Here is a 23,043-nt window from a genome sequence, read left to right as displayed (position 1 = left end):
GAACAATTTTAATAAAAATCTGTAATATGTAATATGTAATATGTAATTTTTGATGTGTAATGTGTAATATACAATGTACAATGTGCAATGTGTAAAAATTAATGAAATTATATCTGGCGATAAAATTATCTCAAGACAAGAAACACTTGGCCCATGCATTTTGTGAGATGTCTAGCATTAATTATCCCAACAAGTGAGAACAATAAGAACCCCACTTATACGCAAACATATATTATATATTATTATTTTCTGTATCTTGAAAATATATAATTTAATTAAACTCTTATCAGAGAGACAGAAAAATGATGACTGATTTATGAATATTTGAATATATATATGTAAGTATGTATTTATGTATATATATATATTAAAAAAAAATGAATCAAGATGATATAATGTACAAGGCGATTGAAAAGAAGAGGAAGAAGAAGAATAAAATAAAATAAAGAAGAGAGATAAAAAAGAAATATAAAGATATAGATAGTATTTAAAGAATCCTTTCAAGGTTAATACATATATTTATACCTACACCTTTTTATTTCTCTCCTGAGAAGGGAAAAGAAAGGGCCAATTGATATAGAAATAATAGAAATAATAATAGAAAATGCATCCAGTAAATGTGTCAAAGTGTATGTGGAAAAGAGAAAAAAGGAAATGTAGAGCTGTGGGTGTGTGTCTGTAGGTAGGTAGGTAGGTAGGTAGGTAGGTAGGTAGGTTGTGATTGTGAGTGAAATTGTACGAGTGTGAATATGAATGTGTGTGAATGTGAATATGAATGTGAATGTGAATGTGAATATATGCTTAGTTTGTGTGCAATTGTGTGTGAAGTAGCTGACTGGACTTTTTGGCAAGATGATAGTAAAGAATGGTACTTTTTTTTTGCGTTGCTTTGCGTTGCTCTTTTTTTTTTACATTGCAATATCATCAATGTCTGTGTCATAAAACTCGACTTTGCTGGCAAGGGCTTCCTGTGCCTCCTTGATTAACAATTCGAGTCCGTCTGATATCTTTGTCATTCGTTCGTCTGTCTTTTTTGTAGCATTCATGGCTTGAATTGCAGATTCGTCGGTTGTATTATATATCTCATCATGATGGCCAGCATATCTCTCAGAGGACCAGGACTTGCGCTTGGTCTCAGATGATGACGAGGAGGAAGCTTTTGAATACTTCTATTATTATTAAAAAAAAGAAGAAAAAAATTAAATATTAATTATACATGCCTTATTGTATTTCCTTGTACACATTCTCTTTTTTTTCCTTTAATTTACCTTTTTGACTAGGATTGGCTTGGGTTCTACCAAGGTAGACTTGCTAGAGTGACGTCTCTGGTGTTGGTATTGTTTCCGTGTGACATCTTCAGTCCATTCCCGTGTGCGTTGTTGGCATGCATCGTCGAACTGGCTTGATTTGGTACGTTCCGATTGCCTTGATGATAGTGTTGGTTGGGCTCTAGGGGACTGGGGAGCGTCTTTCAACGGCTGAAGAGCGAGAGTACCGGTCCAGTAATTGTATGCAGTAAATGCGATGGCTGTAGCAAAGATAAAGACATCGAGAAACTTTTTTAAAAATATTTCGACTGTGGATGGTTGCCTAGATACGGCTGTATGAAAACTACTGGAAGTAGTCGAGGCTGATGGTCTGTGGTGTGTTGAGTAACGGCGGCTTGGATTCGCCTGAACGGGGGTGGCCATGGAAGACCTCCGATAGCCTGTATTGTGGATAGGACGGTCCTGTCGGGAATAGTGAGGTGGGACGTCTTTGTGTTCAGGAGTGCTGTTCTTCTCGTTAAAAGGCATTCTTTCTTATTATAGCTGTTATAATTTATATATCGTTTGGTTATTTTATATAGGTCTGTTTATGTATGTATTGTCTTTGGTGGGCTATAGAGAAAGGATAAAAAGAAGAAGGAAAGAGAGGGATAAACTGAAAGGGAATAAGTTGAGAAAAATTAAAAAATATAAAAAAGAAAGAAAAAAATTAGAAGCGCATCACGCGGCTTAAACTTGAGTAATTTTTTTTTTATTTTTTTATTTTTTTATTCTTTTTTACCCACTGTGAATTATATATATATGGCTATCCCATGGCTGTGCAGTACAATATTCAAATGGTGCCGTCATCTCTTACCAATGATGCCCAACAATCTCTTCTATAATCATTATTACTATTATTACTATTATAACATATCAGCTGTAGCCAAGACTAAAGTAAGACCAGGAAGGCCAAGACAAGACAAGACAAGGTCTGAATCACGAGTAAGAATAAGACAATCTCCCTATCATATTCACAGGACAGGGCACAGAGATTCCAGGCGATCACTATGTGTCTTGTGTGTGTGTGTGTGTGTATGTACATTGTGTGCAAGTGCTCAAGGCATTATATGGGTCACTGACACGTGAAAAACACGGAGCAAGTCTTCCACGCCAAGGGGATTATCCTCTTCCTTCCGTCCCAAGCAGCCAAATCAGATAAGCCCTGTTTGCCACCAATCCAAATAATAGCAAAATTATGAATAAAAAATATATATAAAGAAAATATATAGAAATAAGCATAAAATTCACACACCTTATGATCTTCCACTCCAAAGAAGAATCACAAAAGCCTCATCAAATCATTCTTTCTTATAAAAAGTTGTGATTATTATTATTTTGTAAAATTGAGCTTTTTTGATATAAGATACTAACTTGCCCTAATACTTGACAATCTCTTTTTTCTTCTTTAAAATATATATAATGTATATATAATTTATGTATAACGAAATAATAATAATAATAATAATACAGAATATGGGAATAACTTGAAACCCTAAAACACAAAACCTACATATATATATATATATTAGTATTAGTATTATTATTATTTCCCGTAACTTACATGTTACAGATCTCATACTAATTGGTTTATAGAAATGACTTATTTTCACAATGATTAACAACAATAAATTACATGTCAAATACCTATTTGGTCCTTTAGATTGATTCAGGATCTTCACGGTATCTACTACGGCAAAGATATTCATTCTTTCTAAACCTATAGATCAAACTATCAGTTCCATTTGAACTTCTTCAGACTGATTTTAACCCCCTTCAATACACACATATGTATATGTATATGTATATGTATATATACATATATATATGATCCCCTTTATGTCTGCATTCTCTACACAACACACTTGATTTGTTTTGTTCTTTGGTTACAAAATACATTTTCTTTTATATATTTTAGGTACAAATATTTCTATTACTATTATTATTGTTATTATTATATACATCTTGGTCTTGCCAGATAATATATATTTTGGAATCTACTTTGTTAGATAATAATTAAAGAATAACCCCCCCATTACCTCAACATGGACCACAGCCCTTATATACTTACATACACACAAACACAAACATAAACATAAACACTTGATATTTCATGAAAGGCCAGCTATGCAAGGTCCAATATGATATCTTCAAAATTACATACATGGGTAGCATAAATGATTAAAATAATGATAATGATAGTAATAATAATAATCATATCAATAATCATATAAAGTTAGTTGTATAATTCAACATTCCAAAACCTCAAAGCACTCTCTTTTTATACTAACATGCCACCGTGGTAATTATTCTCTATAGAATAATTCTTTTACTTGGTTTGTTTGTCCAAGATCCTCTTGGTGAAAGCCTTTATTTCTTTTTGGAAAATCTATCTTTAAATGTGTGTGTGTGTGTGTGTGTGTGTGTGTTTATATACATGTACATATATTACTTGTTTTGCTGTTATCCATCAACAATCCATCTTATCAGTACATTCTGGTAAGCTTACATCTAAATCTACATCCACACATAGCCATTGTCGTCATTATTTCTTATCACTTGTTTATCTGACTGTCTGACTGTCTATCTGTCTATCTGTCTATTTGTACATACATACATCTATCTGTAGATCTGTATAAATCTGCCAATTGAATACCTTTCAAAAAAAAACATACATACATACATACATACATACATAGGCATTTGTGTATATCCTTTTTGGTTGACTTTGTTAATTCTATTAAATTTCATTAATTTCTTTACCTATATTTTCTAATACACAGATTCAATCTTGCAAATCGAGTTGGTAATTCTGATGAATGCCGTTTATAATCTAGTATTATTTTCTTTAATAAGAAAGTATATAGAATCGTCTCTTTTGTCAATCTACAACGTAATCTTCATCTGAATGATGGTGCCAATCCTTTAAAGGATGAGAAATATCTAATAAATAAATAAATAAATAAATAAATAAATAAATAAAAATACACTACTGTGAGTAAGGCAGGATCTTACTGCGCGTACTAATAACACTCAATCTCCCCACCCCTTTCATTATAAAACTCATCTGATGCACTATACGCAAATGCAAACATATACACACCCCTTTATATAATGAAATAAAGAAGTAACCCCTAAAATAGACACACACACAGAGAGAGATATATATATAGAGAGAGAGAGAATGCCAGCGTTTACAAGATATGTATATTATCGGCTATTGGTTATCATTGTCTTATCGCCTTTTTAAACCAATATATATATGTATGTAATTATGTAATTATGCCATTGGTCAAGTAATTTTTGTTTTATTTCATTAGAAATACACCATCTAATGACTTTATTGGTTTCTTCCGGGTGAAAATGTAGAGCACGAGAAGATAAAAAGGCCCTTTTGTTGCTTAGTTACTGATGGAAATATCAAATAAAGTATAATAAAATAACGCGTTTTGAATTGATTGCAGTCGCACCAATAGATCGATTATACATCTTGATATATTTAGAATATTCCTTAACACCAACTGCGAATAGGACCACAACTTTTATGATTTTTTATTATTCCTACTACTACTAAAATACTATTATTACTATCACCGTGATTTAATATAAGTTGTATGCATTTTATAAAATCAAGCTTTTGTAAAATATGCTTCTGTGGCTGGGTGTGTTTCAATTTCCGTGGGATAATTTCAAAGAAGACCATGGGTCTCAAATAGACGGATCCTATAATCCTTTCAAAAGGGTTTTAAAGGGGTTGTAGATATACATATATACATATATACATATGTGTTTCTGGGCCTTTTTTTTAATATCTCTTTTATCGCACGTGGTGGTTATAATGCTCAACCACAGATGCCTTTGCTCTGTGCTCTGTTCTCGGTAAAAAGATATGCGAACCATTTGAATGAATAAAGACCCAACGAGATTGGAAGGAGGAGGGGGCCAGTTTTTGTGTATTTCAACATTATAGATATAAGTCTTGTCATCTGGCTGCACGCATTCAAGGAAATTACTAACAGTATTATTCTATGAATATCTGATCAAGGATGAGTCATCGAGGATGAACAACTAATATAAAAAAAAAACATTGGCTGGTTAGCTAATATATATATGTGTTTATACATCAAGCTTCTCCCCTTTGCTTTTGTAAAAAGGTTCCAAAAGGAGATTGTAGATAGAATATATACATATATTTGAAGGCTGCATCCAAATAATCCTTATAATCTCGGAATAACTAAACCGTCTATTTGGACCACTCTTAATCGAGGTATCGCTCACCCACTCACTCACTCATTAGCTACCATTGCATTTACTGGCGGTATATGTTGTTTAATTAGCAGGCCATTATGCGATCTTCGTCAATTTCAAGTCTAGGTTAATAAATACCGAGAGAAAACTAAAAGGAGTTATCAAAATGAAGTCAAATTTGTTTAATTACAAATACACATACATACATACATACATACATACATACATACATACAAATAATAACAATAACAATAACAAATGCTTCTTGCACTGGCGTGTCTTGGTAAACAAACTAGCAGCAGTAATGTATCGTTTAATCGGTTAAATCGATACATTGATCCGACAATGATACTGCATCTAATTATAAGCATATCATGACATTTTCTCCTTCTCTTCATCCTCCCCCTATTTCTGCCGACTTCGCACTGTCTTTTATATATATATATCTTATGTCTTGAAGTCGTCTATCCTTTTCTCTGATCTCGCCCTTTTTTTTGCTTTTTTTTTTTTTAAAAAAATGCATCATTTATGCAAAGTAAATGCATGTGGTACATAACTAAAGTATCCCACTTAAGGATCTCTCCGATTCAAGGTGGCTTGGTCTCTATCGTACCAGTCCACCCCCCGAAACAACTAAAGAAACTCATGTCACTTTTTTTATTTTATTTTTTTTGAAATTCTTTTGAAATGACAGACATCAATGCCCATAAACATCCTAAAACACACACTCCATCAACTTCAATCACACCTCTGCCTATACTTTTATCAGACCAAGCTTCATCTTGTTCATCATTATGGAAGGAGATTACCCAGACTATTTTCTCCCTCTTTGGGTCTTCTCCAACCCCACCAAGAAGAGCTATTTTGATGGAGTTTGGTCGGTTTGTGTGGCTAGAGAGAAAAGACCATGCTTTGGAGCTCTATGATGCAGGGTTCTTTGGCAAAGGATCCCTTTCCAGAAGTAAACCTACCTGGCACGAGCGACACAGCTCACAATGTTAGTTTTTCTTCCTATAAATATATTGTGTGCAATTATATTCATTTGAATATCCAAAAACAAAAAATGAAAGGGTCTTTATTGATTTTTTTTTTCTTTTTCATCCTGTAACCCTTTTTCTTGTTTTTCATTTACCTTAATGCTTAAATGATTTATTTTTGTAATACTTGCCTATCTACACACACACATATATATATGTTATTATCTCTATTTTTCTGATTTGGTTTCGTAGCTGAAAACAGTCCATTTCTGGAACAAATTACTGTTGATCGTCGAAAACAGAGGAGAGAGAAAAAGAGACTCGACAAGGGATCTTTGGTAGACGATCGTATGGATATTCTTCATGACACATATAGTAGTGCAGAGATACTAGACTTAATAGAAGGTCAAGACATTGAGTGCCTTCAATTGGATCTATTAGAAGCATTTTTCCTTGCATTTTCACTCAATGCCCTGGAAATATGCGACACATCTCAGGTCAGATCATCCCCCTAAAAAGAAAACTAAAAAAAGAACAAAGAAACTTGGCTTATTATTTTCACCTGTCAAATACTTCTTTTTATTGATTATTGTTTGTTTATTTGTTTGTTTGTTTGTTTGCTCGTTTGCTTATTATCACTATCTAGAGGGTTTTGTCAGTCAAGGAGTGTTGGGATATCTTTGGTCGCATTTTCGCATGTTCATCTCATGATCCTGAACACAGTCTGCAACTACCAGTCGCATGTCAACCCAATATCTTTAATGCACACTATGCTGCCTATCATTATTACAGGAGTCTGGGCTGGGTTCCCAAGAATGGCGCAAAGTTTGGGGTTGACTTTGGTATGAACTCTACAGATAGACAGAAAGAGAGGGAAGGAGGGAGGGAGAGAGGGAGGGAGAGAAATATTAGAAACAAACAAACAAATAAAAGAGTTCAAACACAATCATATGTAATCTGTATATTAATACCATTTATTGCTTTTACTTATTTATTTACAGTCCTATATCAATCTGGCCCAAGATTTCGCCATGCTGACTTTGCTGTGGTGGTCTTACCACAAAATGAGACCTCAGACAAGACCACCAGCTCACGTAGCTGGAAATGGCTTCTTGGAGTCAATAGAGTTTGTACTCAAGTCAAAAAGACACTTGTACTATGCTATGTATCCGTACCTCAATACAAAGGAGATTTTGACATATCCCTCTTGAGAAACTGCACAATACAGCAGGTAGTTCTGAAACGCTGGTCTGCTGAAAAAAATAGAGAGACCAAATAGTCTGTACGTCTACACATTCCTTGTACATAAAAGAATCTGTTTCTGGTCTTTGATACACGTTTCACGCAATGCTTGTATATATATATTCCAGATTTTTAGTCTTTATTTTAAACTTTAAAATATATATCAGCCTAGTGCACACATACATTTAGCTGTGCGTGTGTGTGTGATACCACAGGTTATGATCTTCTGTATTTTGTATGTTTATTTATTATATTAATATAACAAATAATTTAATATATCGTATGATGTGCGTACGGGTGCTTTCGAAGTGTTTCTTTTTCTTTGGTAGATTTCTAATCCTATATCAAAATCAGCAGCCAAACTAGAACTGGAGGAATTGTATCATGGGTTATGAATACACGTGTACAACAGAATAAGAGAAGCTTTCTGCCGTCTTTAAAAAAACGCACATACACACACACACACATACTAGCTTGGTAGATATTTTGTCAAGGCATCCTTTATTTATATCAATTGGGCTTATAGCAATACAACCAAATATGATTCGATTCTTACTAGATTATGATGATAATATATGTATGATTGTGTATCTTTATGTCTTTTTTGCTTTAATTATTGCTGGCTATGTTTATTATTTTGTTTGGGATCATACATAACAAGACCGAGGATCTACATAGATGCGGCCCAAGGCTCGGATAGTTGTAGCCTTTTGGGCTCATATAAAATAATATGTATTATTGTGCCACAAATACCTCACTGTACAGAGAGAAATATATATATATATGCATGTATATTACAGAATCTCACACACTAACAAAGATAGTACCTTGACCTATTTTTTTTTCAATTGTAGGCAAAGTTACCATGATATTCTGACTAATGTAAAGTGACCACCCACCTTAAAAATGAACAAGAAAATATAATTCTGATGAGTTGGATCAGTGATTATAGCTTTCTCTAGACTCAATTATGTACTGACCAGATCTAATACACTACAAGGGGGAAAAAATGACGCTTTTGGGGGTAATTTTAAGGATATTCTCAAAGGTGAATTTTGCTCTGTACTAAATGGAAAGGCATATGAAGGCATGCTAGCAAAAGCTTTGCTAGTTTAGTATTTCTGTTTGTTTGTTTATTTAGCTAATATAATACCAGCTTTTAAAACTATTCGTTTCATTTTGCTATTAGTAAATGAAATTTGTAGGATTATCAATTTCTTCTTGCATGTTAACCAGTAGTCTCTCATGTATGTAAAAGCTCTACTAATTTCAGGCTATTTAAAAAAAACTCCATATTCATCCAACATATATATATATGATTTTACTATTGCTCAAAATAGAAAAAAGTATGTAAAGAAGCTATTTAATTACTTTATCTTCAATAATAACTCTAGCTAAAATCTAAATAAGGTCCCACTTTACGTCCTTACGAACTACCAAATCTCGCCATGGCCCAAAAACTATATTAATATTTTGCTTAAACGTTGAATGCACCGTGGATACGCATCGTAACATAGCAAATGCTTGTTTGTTTGCTTATCTGGCAAAAATAAATTGATAAAATAAGCCGTATATTAATTAACCAATATTATGGGCAATCATTTTTATTATCCTTTAAAACTCATAGATTTTATATTGGCTATTATTCTTAAAGTCTTGAAGTCTTGCTTAAATTAATAATTGAAAAAGGATGCTTTGTAATTAAACAAAATACATTTGTATTAAAAAAAATGTATCAAGTTCATAAGTTGTGTTTGCCTATTTATCTAATTTTTGTAATAAAAACAAACAATTCAGTGCCAATGCCTTATCTAATATGGCTGTGTTAATCAAAATCAACATATTCTTTCACAATATAAGCTCTATACTATTAAAGTAAGTTTTAAATATCGAAAAACTGGGGAAGCATTATATACCATTAAAAATTCTAGTAATTTAAAAATAATAGATTGCTTCTTTTTTACATTGATTAGCACAAGTGACCATTAGTGAATGTGCTCTCTCTATACGTTCAACAGATTACCCTTTACTGGCAAACAAAAAATTTCCTGGGATTTTTCTTATAGGCAAATTTATTAATTTCTTATATTTCACTGTGCTGACATACTAAATCTCTGCTTCGGAGTCCAGCAAACCTATTAACCGGTGCTCACTCAGTAAGATGCCATTGGTGCTTAGGGAGAATAAACTCAATTTATTTTGGCCCTTATTTTTCTTCTTTAGTGAGGAATTTTTGAGCTTTTGAGAGATGCGATCTACTATGGAGTATCTGGATGTGTGTATACTGTGTACCTCTATATTTGACCTACGCTTCCTGTAGGACTCAGAGTTGAGGTACTTGGTGCACTTGTATCCAAGAGACAATAGACAGTGACAATAATGACAGTCATTCGTTCTGGACTTGCTGGTACGCAAGGAGATACTCTTGTAGTTCTAGGTTTAGTGGGTGGTGTTCTCTCGGTGCTGGGAGCAGTAAAATGTCCATGCTCAATCAATTTAAGAACCCGTGGTCCTGTTGGGGTGCCTGTGGCAGAAGGAGGAGCGGGAAATGTGGTCCGTGCCAATTCGGCATAAAAGTCCAACAAAGAAAAACAGTACTTGTCCAAAACGTTTTTTTTATAATTATGTCAGTTCGGCGGCGACTGACTGAGGAGGAACTTTCTGACGCTTCTCTAGCTCTCTTCATTAGGCGGGTCATTGGGCGGGTCATTGTGGCTACCAGATCCAAAACATGTTTTTACAGTGCTTGGCTTATGGGAGTGGCGAATAAGCCGGGCTACATTGGGTGTTTGATAAAAGTATGAAGTCAAAAAAAACACGGAATATATGGACATTAAATTGCTCTGATATGAATTATTTTTTCGACATATGCGCTGGGAATGTTAGCCATACCCTTGTACAGCTTTTCCTTTGTTAATTATTCTGGTTAGTACTTCTAAGGTGTAATATCTCTTGATGACTGCTCTGGCACTCTCCTAAGTAAAATTTTTGCTACACATGCATTCGTGTTCCCTTGCATTTGAAGGCCACTTGGCCCAGGGCAGAATTAATTGGCTCAAAATTTGTTGCGAGTACCTTCTCAAAGACAGACAGATAGTGTCCAGAAAGGACATATACCTTGGGCTCAGAGAATGAGGTTTGCTGCCCAGTCTACTGAAAAGAGAAATATTTTAAAGGTCAATTTTTGAACTGGGGGTATTTAATTGGACAGGTCCTTGATTCGAGTGCAAAAGTGCACCGGTATATTTCTCTTGCTCCTGGAAATTATCGAGCTCAGTATAAACGATGACTTCGCTGTTCTTGTCTTTGTTATTATCGGTAGTAATGATGGAATAGTCGAGGTCACAGACACAAAGTTTATATATACCGATGAATACTTTGGTATTAGTCCTTATGGACTTGTATATATCATGTGCTAATGTATGTGGCTTCTCTCTTCATATATTTTGGTCATGATGGGAGGCATCCAGATCAGACACAAACTTGGAGAAGGTAGTTATATACACTTACATTGACCCTTCGATGTTCTGTTGAGTAACCGCTGGCTTTTTCTCAGATATGATGGGGAGTTAGTGTAGAATAACATCTTCAATTGAAAAATATGTAACTTTAAAATAATCTAGGCTTGGGTGGGAAGCTCTATTATTAAAATAAAAGCAATATCTGTGGGTGGAGGTGTTGGAAAAATTCTTTTGTTGAGCCTTTTTTTTTTCTTCAAGGAGAAGAATGATGTAAGCCAAATTATATAAAATAACAATAGCTATTTGTATGTTCGTTGCTATACTTGTTTTGTGATTTATCCAGTCTCTTTAATGAGAACTATTTTTTGGATTATGAATTTCTTTTTAACACGAAAGAAATCTCTCGATTATATGGATACATGTATGTATAATATTTAATAGTAAGTTTTATGCTCTATATTTTAGAATTTTTTTCTGTCAAGTAATAGTTTATATCAATATATCGGCTATTTAAATGTATTAAATAATATAAGCATTACATAGAATATCATATTCTTCGTTTTTAAAGATGTATATATAAAGAAGTTGTGACTCAGAGGCTTTCTAATTAAAAGGGTATTATTTGAACTTTTCAAAGCGGTGTGAGAATGTAACAAAGGTTTTCTTTATTCCCTGTTTGCTTACTCCGCTCCAAACGAGGAGGCAGACCTTTTTTTCGGATATGTATTTTTTCTTTGATTATTAGGTACAACTTAGTATAAAGACCCGAGGTATTCCTCCTTATACATGTAGTTGTATGGATCATCTGGCTTGAATAGTGGCTCTTGATATTAAGGTACGGTAGCATTGGTCTTCGCCCTATATGGAGCTATATATTTATTCATTGACGAATATCTTACTTTCAGTTTTTTTTTTGGTAGTTTAATTTATATCATACACAGATCAAAATAGCTATAAAAGGTGAGCACTGAACCTCTGATACCCCCTCTCATCACACTTTTGTCGCATTTTCTTTTCATTAGAAGTTGCTTGTAGTATTTTTTATGTGGGCATTCCAGATTATTACAGTAGAATACAGCAAAAATTAACTTGGGATCGTAAATGTATATATATATATATTAACATATACAAATAACTTGTTGAGTACTTTACTAAATTACTGATGTGAATATGATTCATTTTTCTTTTCTTTTATGTTCAATTTGAAGGTTCAATACGATATGAGCCATTTTAATAGAACGCGCCCTCCACTGCCAAGATTCTACTGTCGCTGTAGAGACACTTATTTCCATTACAATTAACGGTCTTATTGGATGACTCTTATGTGCGTACATTTGATAACTAGATATCTCCTACTGAGAAGGTGTGATAACCTAAGAAACAGTGTCTATGATCAAGAAACAAAAATCTATACTATGTGATAAAGTCTCGTCTCTCGTCGTTGTGGTTTTTATACTTCTATTATATTATATCCTTATTCTCGATTATATAAGGTTAGTTATTTAACTTTTTTCTTTTAAAGAAAACAGATCTTCTGTAATTATTTTATTATTGGCGTACCATAAACTAATTCTGATTTGCGACCCACAATACCTAATACTTTTACAAAGGTATTTCCTATTTTTGCTTCAAACCCTTTAGTCACTTGACCCAACAAAGCAGCTTATGCACTAAAACTGTATATCTAAAAATTATATATATCTTTATAAAACTACTATACAATATCCAATGGTAATACATTCAAGTTTATTTTTATTGCTTCTATAATAATCGAGCAATAACAAAAATCCAGTCAAAACTTTGTACGATAATATTATACGATGCGCTATAGCACTCTATGTAAATCAAAGTTTATCCAGCTACATATATTATGGTTGAGTCACTTTTATCTTTAAAACTATCGGAAAAAAGCGGTGATTTCGATGGCAGTTTTGGAAAATAATGTAGGAATTTTCCAGGTGCTCCACCGGAATCTCCCCTCCCTCACCATAGTGTAACGGAATAGAGCAATGTAAACTAAATAGCCATAACTCCAAAATGTTGCACGATATGTTTCGATCAGAGACGTATGAACTTACAAAGTTATTAAAGTATATGTAAAAGTATGCATATGTTTTTGGGATCACATGCATAAATATTCTGAAACACCTTAATAAAACACCTTTATCTATACATATGCATCATTTAAACAATGCATATATATATATATAATTAACATATATTTAAGTTTCACTTTTACTATACGGATGTAAATAATATTGTTTTGAAAGTTAATTCATATATATAGAGCTATAATTTAGTTTTAGTGATAGTAATAAAATTGCCAGAATTTAAAGCAATGGTTTTAGATACTCCTTTATCTATTGATACTCAAGATCTCCTCACCGACCAGAACATATGTTTTAATCAGCCTCTACCGATTGCTATTTTAAACCCTTCCAACCGCAAATACCACGACCTTGAATCTCGCACATATGGCCTTCCTTGCGATGAAGAAGAACTTGACCGTCTAAACTTGGTATATATTTCTGCCTTGCTTTGTGATGCGAGATTCTGAATATTAAAATATTCTTATATTTTAGCAACATTCAAATTTTGTAACGGTGTTTGATGGGTAAGCTACTATGCTTTCTGAAATATTTGAGATCTAACCCAGACCTATCTAGACTTGTGCTGAATAGTGTGAAAAATGATATACGTCCTGGTTCCAAAGTCATCGACCTTGGATGCGGAACTGGAGCATGGATCCTAGTAAGCTATTCATACATTCTTTCTTTTTTGTATTCAAAAATGAGTGTATTGTGTAGGATATGGCCAAAGCTTATCCGGACTCGAAGTTTTTTGGTGTTGACATTGCCGATGTATTTCCGAAACATGACTTACCCCCAAATATCAGTTTTTCGATCATGGATATTTCTAAACCTTTGACCTTTGAGAAAAATTCGTTCGATTTCATAAATGCCCGCCTCATAATTGTTAGCATTACAGAAGAAAGGTGGCCAACTATTCTTAAAGAATGTTACAATATACTCAAGCCTGGAGGACTGGTACAGTTTATGGAGTATGACCATATAGTAAGTGCTTTTTTTTTCTTGTATAAGCAAAGTAAGGTAATATTTAAATATCTAAACTTATTCCGGGATTATTATTTTTCTTAAAAAAAAGGCATCAAATGGTGATGAGAATACCATGCGTTTTGTTCGTGGTCGTAAGTATATAGGATATGAAAGATATTTGTAAAACTTATAAGTAATTGTTTTTAGTTTATGGTGCAATGAAGAAAAACCATCAGGATTTTTTTGTTTCTAATAAGCTCTCCGGCTTATTGCGTTTTGCTGGCTTTAATAATGTAAAAGAAGACAGAAGAATATTAGAGCTTAGTAAGTTGAAATAATGTTATATTGTTATACTCTTCTAAACAGCTTCTATAGATGCAGATGGTACTGAACTGTCGAAGAGAATTTTGGAAAATTGGACTAGGGCCCTGATTGGCTTCAGACCATTTATTTTGCCATTTATTTGTCCTAATGATCCAGATTCGTATGATTTGCTATTGGAGGAAAATATCAAAGGCTGTATTGAGCAGCGTTGGTTTAAGCAAGCGGTTGGTGTAACTGGAATGAAACCATTAGTATAGCTATAGAATACTATCTGAGTATTTGACGTTGTATATTCTTGAATTTATTTCTTATATGATAATATTAGCATTAATAATAGACCTGTTATTTTTGTGAGATATTGTATTTATATATGACTTTAATAAAAGCTAAATAGCTATATCTGCATACAGTTATACTTATATTAGAGTATCTCCAGAAACTGCTTTACAAAATCGGTTTTATTTTATCAATTTGCTGTCACACTCTCTATGTAGCTTTTAAAATGATGAAATGGCTACGAGTAATTTGACCGTCTAGTGTTATAGGGATTGGGCTGTCAAATCACAATACTTTATTCTCTGCACAGTACTTAAGCTATTCAATCTTAAGCTTTTCACTTTTCTTTATCTTTTCTATATTTTATACGCTTTCTTTTTACTTATATATTTATCAACGATATCTATTTTGGTATGAATACAATAGTATTCTAACCTTAAATCTCTCTCTAACTGTTCGTTCAGTTATTTTTATTTTCTGAATAATCAAATTATTACGTTTCGATACCATAAAAATGGCTTTAAAGAAACATAGCAATAACAATAGCTGAATATGCTCTTAATTGGTACTAATTTCTGTATAATAATAAAATATTAACTAAAACTATTAAAAGAAGAAAAATATTTAAAAGAACCCTTCTAAAATAATTTTTAATATTCTCTTGATTTTCATTAATAACGGTTTATTTTAGAATTTGTTTTAATGGGAGGACTACTGATAGTGTGTTGGTTATCACCAGAAACATATTTATATACATCTTTATCAAGAATATTTTATTTTATAAGTATTTCTAAAATTTATTTAAATTATTTCTGACTTATTTTTCTCGGTTTTTCTCTGTACAAATATTGCTGCTATAAAGATATATGTTGAAAGTTTACTCTAGAAAAATCATGAATTGAAAATATATAATATATATGGAATTAATCTTGGAGTTACTATCTTAATAATTAAAAAAAAAAAACTGTGAAAGCGTTATTAATAAAAGAAAATTAAAATAATATTGCTCAGATAAACTAATATTCAATTATCTTGTAATACAGATATCTGCCATGTAATTATTTGTTTACGTTATATAATTATGTGATATATATGTCTGATGTATAGCAGTTTGGGATATTGTTAATATCAAATTTATTAGTAATAAAACCAGAGTTTTGTTATGGGGTTTGTGTTTTACTTTGTGATACACTCTTTCTGGAAATTATTGGTGTAATTTTCTACCATTTCTTTGCTTAATTCGTCTTTTTTGATGCATTCGGTGCATTTCATCTTTGCACCAAATAATTTTTTATTTTTGCACCAATAATTTCTAGAAAAAGTATATATATATCACAATTGAGTGAGATACAGTCTCTGCAATCCAGAATGGATAATATAATTACTAATGAACCTGCCAGAGTCGTATCTCAGGAATGTAACACGCACTAAGCACTTGTATACTTCATACTGCTTCAGTGATAACCAATCAATAACTAATGAAGATTTTAAATTAGGAGATCAAATATCTATATAAACAGCTAAAATTTTCTTTCTTAAATAAACAACACTCCCATGATATTACAGTAGCAAGTAAAAAATATAAGAAGCTGCAATAGGTATAGTATAAAACCTTTTGAGAAATTAGAATTTCTATCTTTGAAATATCTTTTCTATTAAATAAAACAAAATTAAAAAAGCTAATATATAAATTAGTCTTTAGAGGCTAGATAGTACATGGGCTGTTTTGGTGTCCCTTATATTTGTTAAAAAACCAACGTGTAGAAGTGTCAGAAGATTTGATAATTATAAATAATCCTGCTATAATGCATTGATTATTAGCTATCAATTAAAAGAATATAGTAAGTAAAATCGAATAAAAAGAAAAAAAGGGGGCAGATAATAAGAGATATATGATATCTCATTATAAGAGTTTGCTATAAATTGAAGAAACACAAAATAGAATAAATGAGTTGAATAAAAATCAAGATAATAATCTTTACTGTTTACATCAGATCTAATAAAAGAATATTATAGTGACATTACGACAAGAAAAAGGGTCACTATTGGGGTCACTTTAGGGGCCTTTTTTCGTTTGGACCCCTGTTTTGACCCTTTACTTTTATGGAGCAAAATGTATCTCTGCTCTCTTAAGGATGTAGAGTTTTATTCACATATCGATAAACTTTTTGATAGGTTATAGTCGTCTTTTTATTGGTACTTATATATAAGAGCATTTTTAGACTTCACTTTGATTGGGCATTATGCTTCATCCAAAGTATATGCTTTTAATTTATTGGTCATTTAACTAACCCTATTTACACAATTGGCTCTTATTTATATATATTTCTATTTATCCGTAGTTTTAATTGGGTCATAAACATATTTGTATCAAAAAATATTATAAAAAAGGATTTTATTGGTTGCCATAACAAAAAAAGTTCATCATATATAGATTTTACTGGCTAGATATTATTTTATTTATTACATACTTCTTTGATAAAATATACTATTCTATAGTATGTATCAGATATACTTACAAGCTACTGTTGCCTTTCGTAGTTTCTCTATAATTGACTAGATTTAACAAAAATAATCAGTGCTTACAACATCTGATAAAGTCTATCTCACTTTGATTGAATAGGCATGCATGTTTGGTATACATCAAGTCCTTGTCTTATTGAAAGAAAAAGATTCAATTTGAATTTGATTCTATAGCTTGTAAAGAAGAAAGAACGGTCAGATCAACAGTGATAAGATATATACAAGTGTTAACAGTTCCTATGTTTTTCTTGTTTAGTTAAAACCAAAGATTCTGGCTCATTATTCTAAAGTTTTGTTACAAAATTATATTTTTAATGCTAGGAATAGGTCTTAGAATTAGGGCGCCAGATATTTATATAGTTTTATATTAGTTTATATGTTTTTTTATTTCCATGTTCCTTACATCTTAGCATAAGATTTTCTTCTAACATGCTTGTCCATTTATGTCGTTAAGTATTTTGACAATCTCCAGTTATAAGATTGTTTGTTTCTTTTGAAGTGCTTTGTGGCCTCTCCGAAAAGCAAGAAGTATATCTTGCATACCTTGAAGCAAATGATTTACACCATCATCTGCATTATTAATAATAATAAAAAATCCAACATCAGGGTTTGTTATGAAAAAAAGGAAGAATGTGTTGTAAATGAGTATTGACTACTGCTGTAATTGAGAATAAGTCTGAAGGAAATAATATAAGGCCTCAGCTATTCCAGTCAAAGGTGTCTACCAATTACTTTATTATTTAACACACAGGTTTATCATGCATGATAGTGATTATATTTCATATGATGATATCACCATAATATGGGATACATCAGTGGATTATTATAAGCATAATTATAACTCATAAACACATTTACTTTCGATGTTAATACTTCATTGGGACTACATACATTTATATAATTAATCATACATTAATTATCCCAAGATCACATTGCTCCAATTAAGGCTCAGATAGGATTGATTACCTGACCCCAGTCATATAATTTTCCTGATCCAAAACAATATAAATAGCAGTGGTAGTTCAGTGTAGGAATCTTATCAAACTTTGATACAAAATCTTTTCTTAATAAACAAAACCTACACAAGTTCTCATAAATCTTCATTCTTAATCTCAAATCTTCAATTCTTCCTCTTAAAAACTTCTTCAACTTCAACCACTACAACACTCTCAACGGTTTTTCCATCACGTTGTGTAGGACCCAGTATGATAGCTAGCACTATCTTCTTGGAATGTGAACATGGTGTCATGTTCTTCATTCAATTGTTTGTACCAGGGATTGAAGTCCTTAGACAGTCAATTGACGTATGCATCTTGGTATACAGATCCTTTGATAAATGATAATGGCCCAATGCCACCAGCCCAGAAACAACCCCATACCATCACGGAACCTTTTCCATACTTTTCTATTGTTAGTATATGGCATTCCTGGTGCCTCTCCCCTCGTTTACAAATTATGGATGGGTCAGAATCATTGCCTTTCACCATGAACCTCAACTCATCTGACTACATCACTATGCTCCAGTCTTCAATGCTAAAACTGGCCCTAGCTCTAGCCCAACGCAACCAATTCTTTTTCTGCTTACGGGTTAACTTTGGTTTAAATACAGGGGTGTAAGAACCAAAGCCTTTTGCTCATAGATATCGGATAACTGTCTGTCTACAGACAATAACGCCAGCAGCTCCCAAATTTGCCTGGTGGTATCTATAACTCTCAAAAGGATTACATCTCACACTCAAACAAAGACTTGTAATATTTGTTACACTAAGTTTCTTTGGTCTCTCAGGTCTGGTCTTTGTCTTGGCTGTTTCAGTAGTCTCCCAGCGCTTTATTGTATTGAAAACTATAGTTCTAGGAATGTTCATACGGTTTGCGATGTCAGTTAGAGTATGATTGGCTTTTGAGAGCCAAACAATACCTTCATACTCAAAATCTGACAGCTCGCGTCTGGAGGGAGTAGTTTTAATTCTTTTATTACTTTTCAACATTGGTAGTTAAGTTTGAGGTAAAGGTGTAAGGAAGAGAAAGGTAAAGAATGTTATAAAAAAAGCAGCATGAAAAATGTGGTTCATCAATGATTTTTATTGTCGGAGTGTAGTTGCTGTTGTATCCAACATAATTGTAGATTTAAATTAAAAGTACAGACACTCAATAAATACGTACATTGAGTTACCAACAACTAGTAACGATACTAAAAGATATACCTTCCCTTATACAAGGAAATTACATAAAGATCATACTAAGACAAACACTAAGACTCTAGTCAATAACACTAAAAACATAAGAACTAAATCATAGAAGATAATGGTAGAGAAACAGACATTACATGATATCATCATATCATCACCAAGCTAAATACAATGTCTATATAAACGCACAATACTAATAGCAATAGAACATCATCTCTTTTCTGATTCTTTCACTTCTTCTAATAAAACAAAGTCTCACCGTACTCTCGTCTGCACTTACTTTATTTTATATCTTATTTTTATCTCATACATAACAGTTGTCATTTATTTTTCTATAGTTAAATGAGTTGAAACATTGTTGTAATATATTTTGCTATTATTGTGTTATTTTTTATTAAGACAATATAGTCAGTTTGTCCGAGTGGTTAAGGAGTTAGACTTGAAATCTAATGGGCTTCGCCCGCACAGGTTCGAACCCTGTAGCTGACGGTTTATTTTCTCTTTTGTATGCGGTGAGTGGGAATTTTTTTGAAGCATCTGTCGTTTTCGATCTGGGTTGTTCTTCCAATGCTATAACACAGCCAAAATTGGTCAAACCCACTGGGAATCGTAAACGAAGATAAAAGAATAAAAAGAGGATAGAAAGATAGATAACTTTTATTGAATGAAATAACGCCCTCTTTTATATCTTTTCTGATCCTACTCAGCCATTATAAATGTCTGTTTCGGTTTCTATTCTACTTTTGTTAAGCTATGTGCTTTCTAATTCTTTTGTGAGCAAAAGGAAATCACTTCGGTCGTCGTTCTCAAAAGAGAATTCTGTGTAATCGTCATCCTGATTGGCTAACAAGAATTCGGGCACGACACATCTGTCGTTCCTGATCTAGGCTATTGTCGTTCCCGATCTGGGTTGGTCTTTCTTTTACTATAACAAAGTCAAAAGGTTAAACCCACTGAGGATCAAGAAGTATATGTAAAATCAAAGAGAGAATCAAAGATCCTTTTGTCAGAGTTGACATTGGTGAACAAAATTGGTAGTTATAAGCAACCAGTAAGAGTTGACTTTTTAGGATAAAAGATCTTGACTTTGCCGATTTGTCTTTTATATATGTTTTAGATGTTTAAGATGGTGAATATACTTGTAGAAGATATTACTGGACAACAAGCATCTAAGACATATTATTGTAGCTATTCTTTTAGCCAGAAATCAATTATAATTTTGTATAAATAGTCAAGAAATATATTTAATAAAAAGCATCTTTATTTTCTATCTAAAAACTATACATAAACTTGACGATCCCCAGTGGTATTGATTCTGAGACTTAGTTACAAGTGTTGGAAAAAAAATACCAGATCGAAACCTGACACTTTTTATTGATAGAATTGTATTGTCTTCTATAGTTTTCTAAATTAATACTGCGGTTAACTATCTTCATATTTTACGGATTCATCAAAATAATGTCTGACAATCTTCCTGAGTATAATTTCATTTTAAAAAATAATATGTCAAGTCTCGACTGGGTGTATATTTCTATTATTTTAACTTTATAAGTTTTTATAATAAATTACTACCAACTAGGACGTTGTAAATAAATAGGAACAGATAGGAATATAGAGAATTGAATACCTATTTATTGATACAAGTCTTGTAGTATTTATATAGATTCCTTAAAAGTGAAACTATCTAATCTAATTCTTCTACCCATGACATATTGACTTTACATCTACGGGAGTTGATATAATATTTCTTGGTTAACAAAAATGGAAACCAATTGGTATAACATTGAAGACATACATTAATGCTGTTCCCCAGCATACTGAGACGGTGGGAGTGGTGGTTGGTGGCCGCAACTCCGCGTAGAAGGTGAGAAGTGCTGAGAGGAGATTGAAGTAGATGTAGAATAGGAGGAACGAAGTTGGTAGAGGAGGCCATTATCAGAGGAAGTTTAGTGAAAAATAATAAAGTAACCTTTTTATCTCGTTAAAAACACTTTCCTATTTTTATTTATGCTGATAACTGATTCCATCCACACACACCTAGTCATAAATATTATTTGACGCACTCTAATTAAATACTGAGTGCAGATCTATTGTCTTGAGAAAGTTATCTCTTAACAGTAGTTTATTGACCCTCATTACTACGACTCCAATTGGGAATATAACCATTGCTAGTTAAAAACCCGGCCATAAATGCTATTCAACTCGAGCGTCCTTCCTCATAGTAGATCCATAATTAGTTACACCTGCCACTTCAAGTACCCTACGTGTCAATACAAGGGGATTAAAAGAAAAACTACTTTTCATAGTAGTTTATTCGATTTCGAATGGATATATTTGTCAATTTCCTTGACAATTCCCTTATATGCTGGCGAATAATATAAAAAGAATAACCAATTAGGTACATGACTTATGGATTTATATCTACAATATCCAACTCTGACATATATATATAATAGCTAATTTGAATAACGCGCAGTATTAGTTTAGAGAATATGCATTGAATTTAATTCATATCAAGAAAGAGTATAATTTATACTCTTTTATTTTATATATAGCTCTCAATCCCTAGTAGGTTTGACATTTTGATTTTTCTATAGTAATATTTCAAGCCTACTGATGATTAAGAAGTTAAAGCTGAAATTATAGCTAGGCACTCTTGATTCAGGTATCCAATCTATAGTTTCTTTTAACGCATGTACCCCGTATTATAGCAATTGGCTTTTTTTTTCTGAATCATGATATATTATATTGGCCTTCATAAATATGAAACTAATGCATCTTAGACAAAATAATTAACTAATTTACTTTTACTTTTAAATTTGTATTCATGTTTGAAATAATTGTACTGATAAAAGAGTCATTCCATCATTTATACTTCGATTTATTCGAACAACATTATAGCTTCAATATTTTTTTTACAAGAATTATAAAAGTCGAAGCAATATATGTGTATATTCAATAAATTCTCAGCCTTAGGGTAACTGTCATCATATATAATATGTTTTACATCTGATAGAATTATCATGATGATATTACCGTCTCCAAAGATAATAACAAATAAAACATGGAGTTAAAATATAATAAAATTGTCTCTTTGATTCAAAGAAGTTTTTCAGAATGAAACTATATATTTCTTGCAATAGTATTTTAAGGAAAATAAAACTATACAATAATGATGTAAGATGTTGCTGATTAAATATGCTATCATGTTATTTCTTTACCTTTCATATTTAACGCGGATATTACAAACATGCTAAACAACATGTTTCGGGGAATATCATGGAAATAAGAAAAATAAGGACTCATGAAAAAAATATACCTGTTTAAACCTTTAATAGGGTGTTTCAGCAGTTTTAGATGTTTGATTGTTTTTGGTTAGGGGGTTTAATATTGAAAAATCATTGGCTCTCGTTAATCTGAAAAATAGATAAATTTTATCT

General features: G+C 32.2%; 6 protein-coding genes and 1 non-coding gene across 7 annotated transcripts; 3 read left to right on the top strand and 4 right to left on the bottom strand.

Moving 5' to 3' along the window:
- Positions 1-908: 908 nt before the first annotated feature.
- Positions 909-1,796, bottom strand: PHYBLDRAFT_166048 (hypothetical protein; the record flags this gene model as incomplete). Its single annotated transcript, XM_018435357.1, has 2 exons — positions 909-1,169; positions 1,269-1,796. The coding sequence occupies 2 exons, from the start codon at positions 1,794-1,796 to the stop codon at positions 909-911; spliced, it is 789 nt and encodes a 262-aa protein (XP_018294116.1).
- A 4,446-nt stretch (positions 1,797-6,242) lies between these two features.
- PHYBLDRAFT_59606 (hypothetical protein) lies at positions 6,243-7,811 on the top strand (the record flags this gene model as incomplete). The annotated part of the gene is made up of 4 exons (XM_018440528.1): positions 6,243-6,552; positions 6,785-7,029; positions 7,179-7,374; positions 7,534-7,811. The coding sequence occupies 4 exons, from the start codon at positions 6,243-6,245 to the stop codon at positions 7,809-7,811; spliced, it is 1,029 nt and encodes a 342-aa protein (XP_018294115.1).
- A 2,257-nt stretch (positions 7,812-10,068) lies between these two features.
- PHYBLDRAFT_143057 (hypothetical protein) lies at positions 10,069-11,360 on the bottom strand (the record flags this gene model as incomplete). Its single annotated transcript, XM_018430929.1, has 6 exons — positions 10,069-10,371; positions 10,422-10,489; positions 10,667-10,682; positions 10,772-10,924; positions 10,984-11,078; positions 11,285-11,360. The coding sequence occupies 6 exons, from the start codon at positions 11,358-11,360 to the stop codon at positions 10,069-10,071; spliced, it is 711 nt and encodes a 236-aa protein (XP_018294114.1).
- A 2,213-nt stretch (positions 11,361-13,573) lies between these two features.
- PHYBLDRAFT_143056 (hypothetical protein) lies at positions 13,574-14,872 on the top strand (the record flags this gene model as incomplete). The annotated part of the gene is made up of 6 exons (XM_018430928.1): positions 13,574-13,753; positions 13,818-13,849; positions 13,902-13,986; positions 14,043-14,309; positions 14,401-14,443; positions 14,658-14,872. The coding sequence occupies 6 exons, from the start codon at positions 13,574-13,576 to the stop codon at positions 14,870-14,872; spliced, it is 822 nt and encodes a 273-aa protein (XP_018294113.1).
- Positions 14,873-19,048: 4,176 nt separating this feature from the next.
- Positions 19,049-19,927, bottom strand: PHYBLDRAFT_59602 (Homeodomain-like DNA binding domain-containing transcription factor; the record flags this gene model as incomplete). Its single annotated transcript, XM_018440527.1, has 3 exons — positions 19,049-19,361; positions 19,393-19,515; positions 19,884-19,927. 3 exons carry the CDS (start codon positions 19,925-19,927, stop codon positions 19,049-19,051), a joined length of 480 nt encoding a protein of 159 aa, XP_018294112.1.
- Positions 19,928-20,010: 83 nt separating this feature from the next.
- On the top strand, positions 20,011-20,092 carry PHYBLDRAFT_t94. Its single transcript has one exon. It is a non-coding gene; the product is annotated as a tRNA-Ser (tRNA).
- Positions 20,093-20,354: 262 nt separating this feature from the next.
- On the bottom strand, positions 20,355-21,536 carry PHYBLDRAFT_143054 (hypothetical protein; the record flags this gene model as incomplete). The annotated part of the gene is made up of 2 exons (XM_018430927.1): positions 20,355-20,486; positions 21,399-21,536. 2 exons carry the CDS (start codon positions 21,534-21,536, stop codon positions 20,355-20,357), a joined length of 270 nt encoding a protein of 89 aa, XP_018294111.1.
- Between the last annotated feature and the right edge of the window lie 1,507 nt (positions 21,537-23,043).

This window comes from Phycomyces blakesleeanus (genome assembly GCF_001638985.1).
Source record: "Phycomyces blakesleeanus NRRL 1555(-) unplaced genomic scaffold PHYBLscaffold_6, whole genome shotgun sequence".
Taxonomy (NCBI): Eukaryota; Fungi; Mucoromycota; class Mucoromycetes; order Mucorales; family Phycomycetaceae; genus Phycomyces; species Phycomyces blakesleeanus.
Note: the sequence above shows the minus strand (reverse complement) of the source record. Positions and strands in the feature narration are given on the sequence as shown.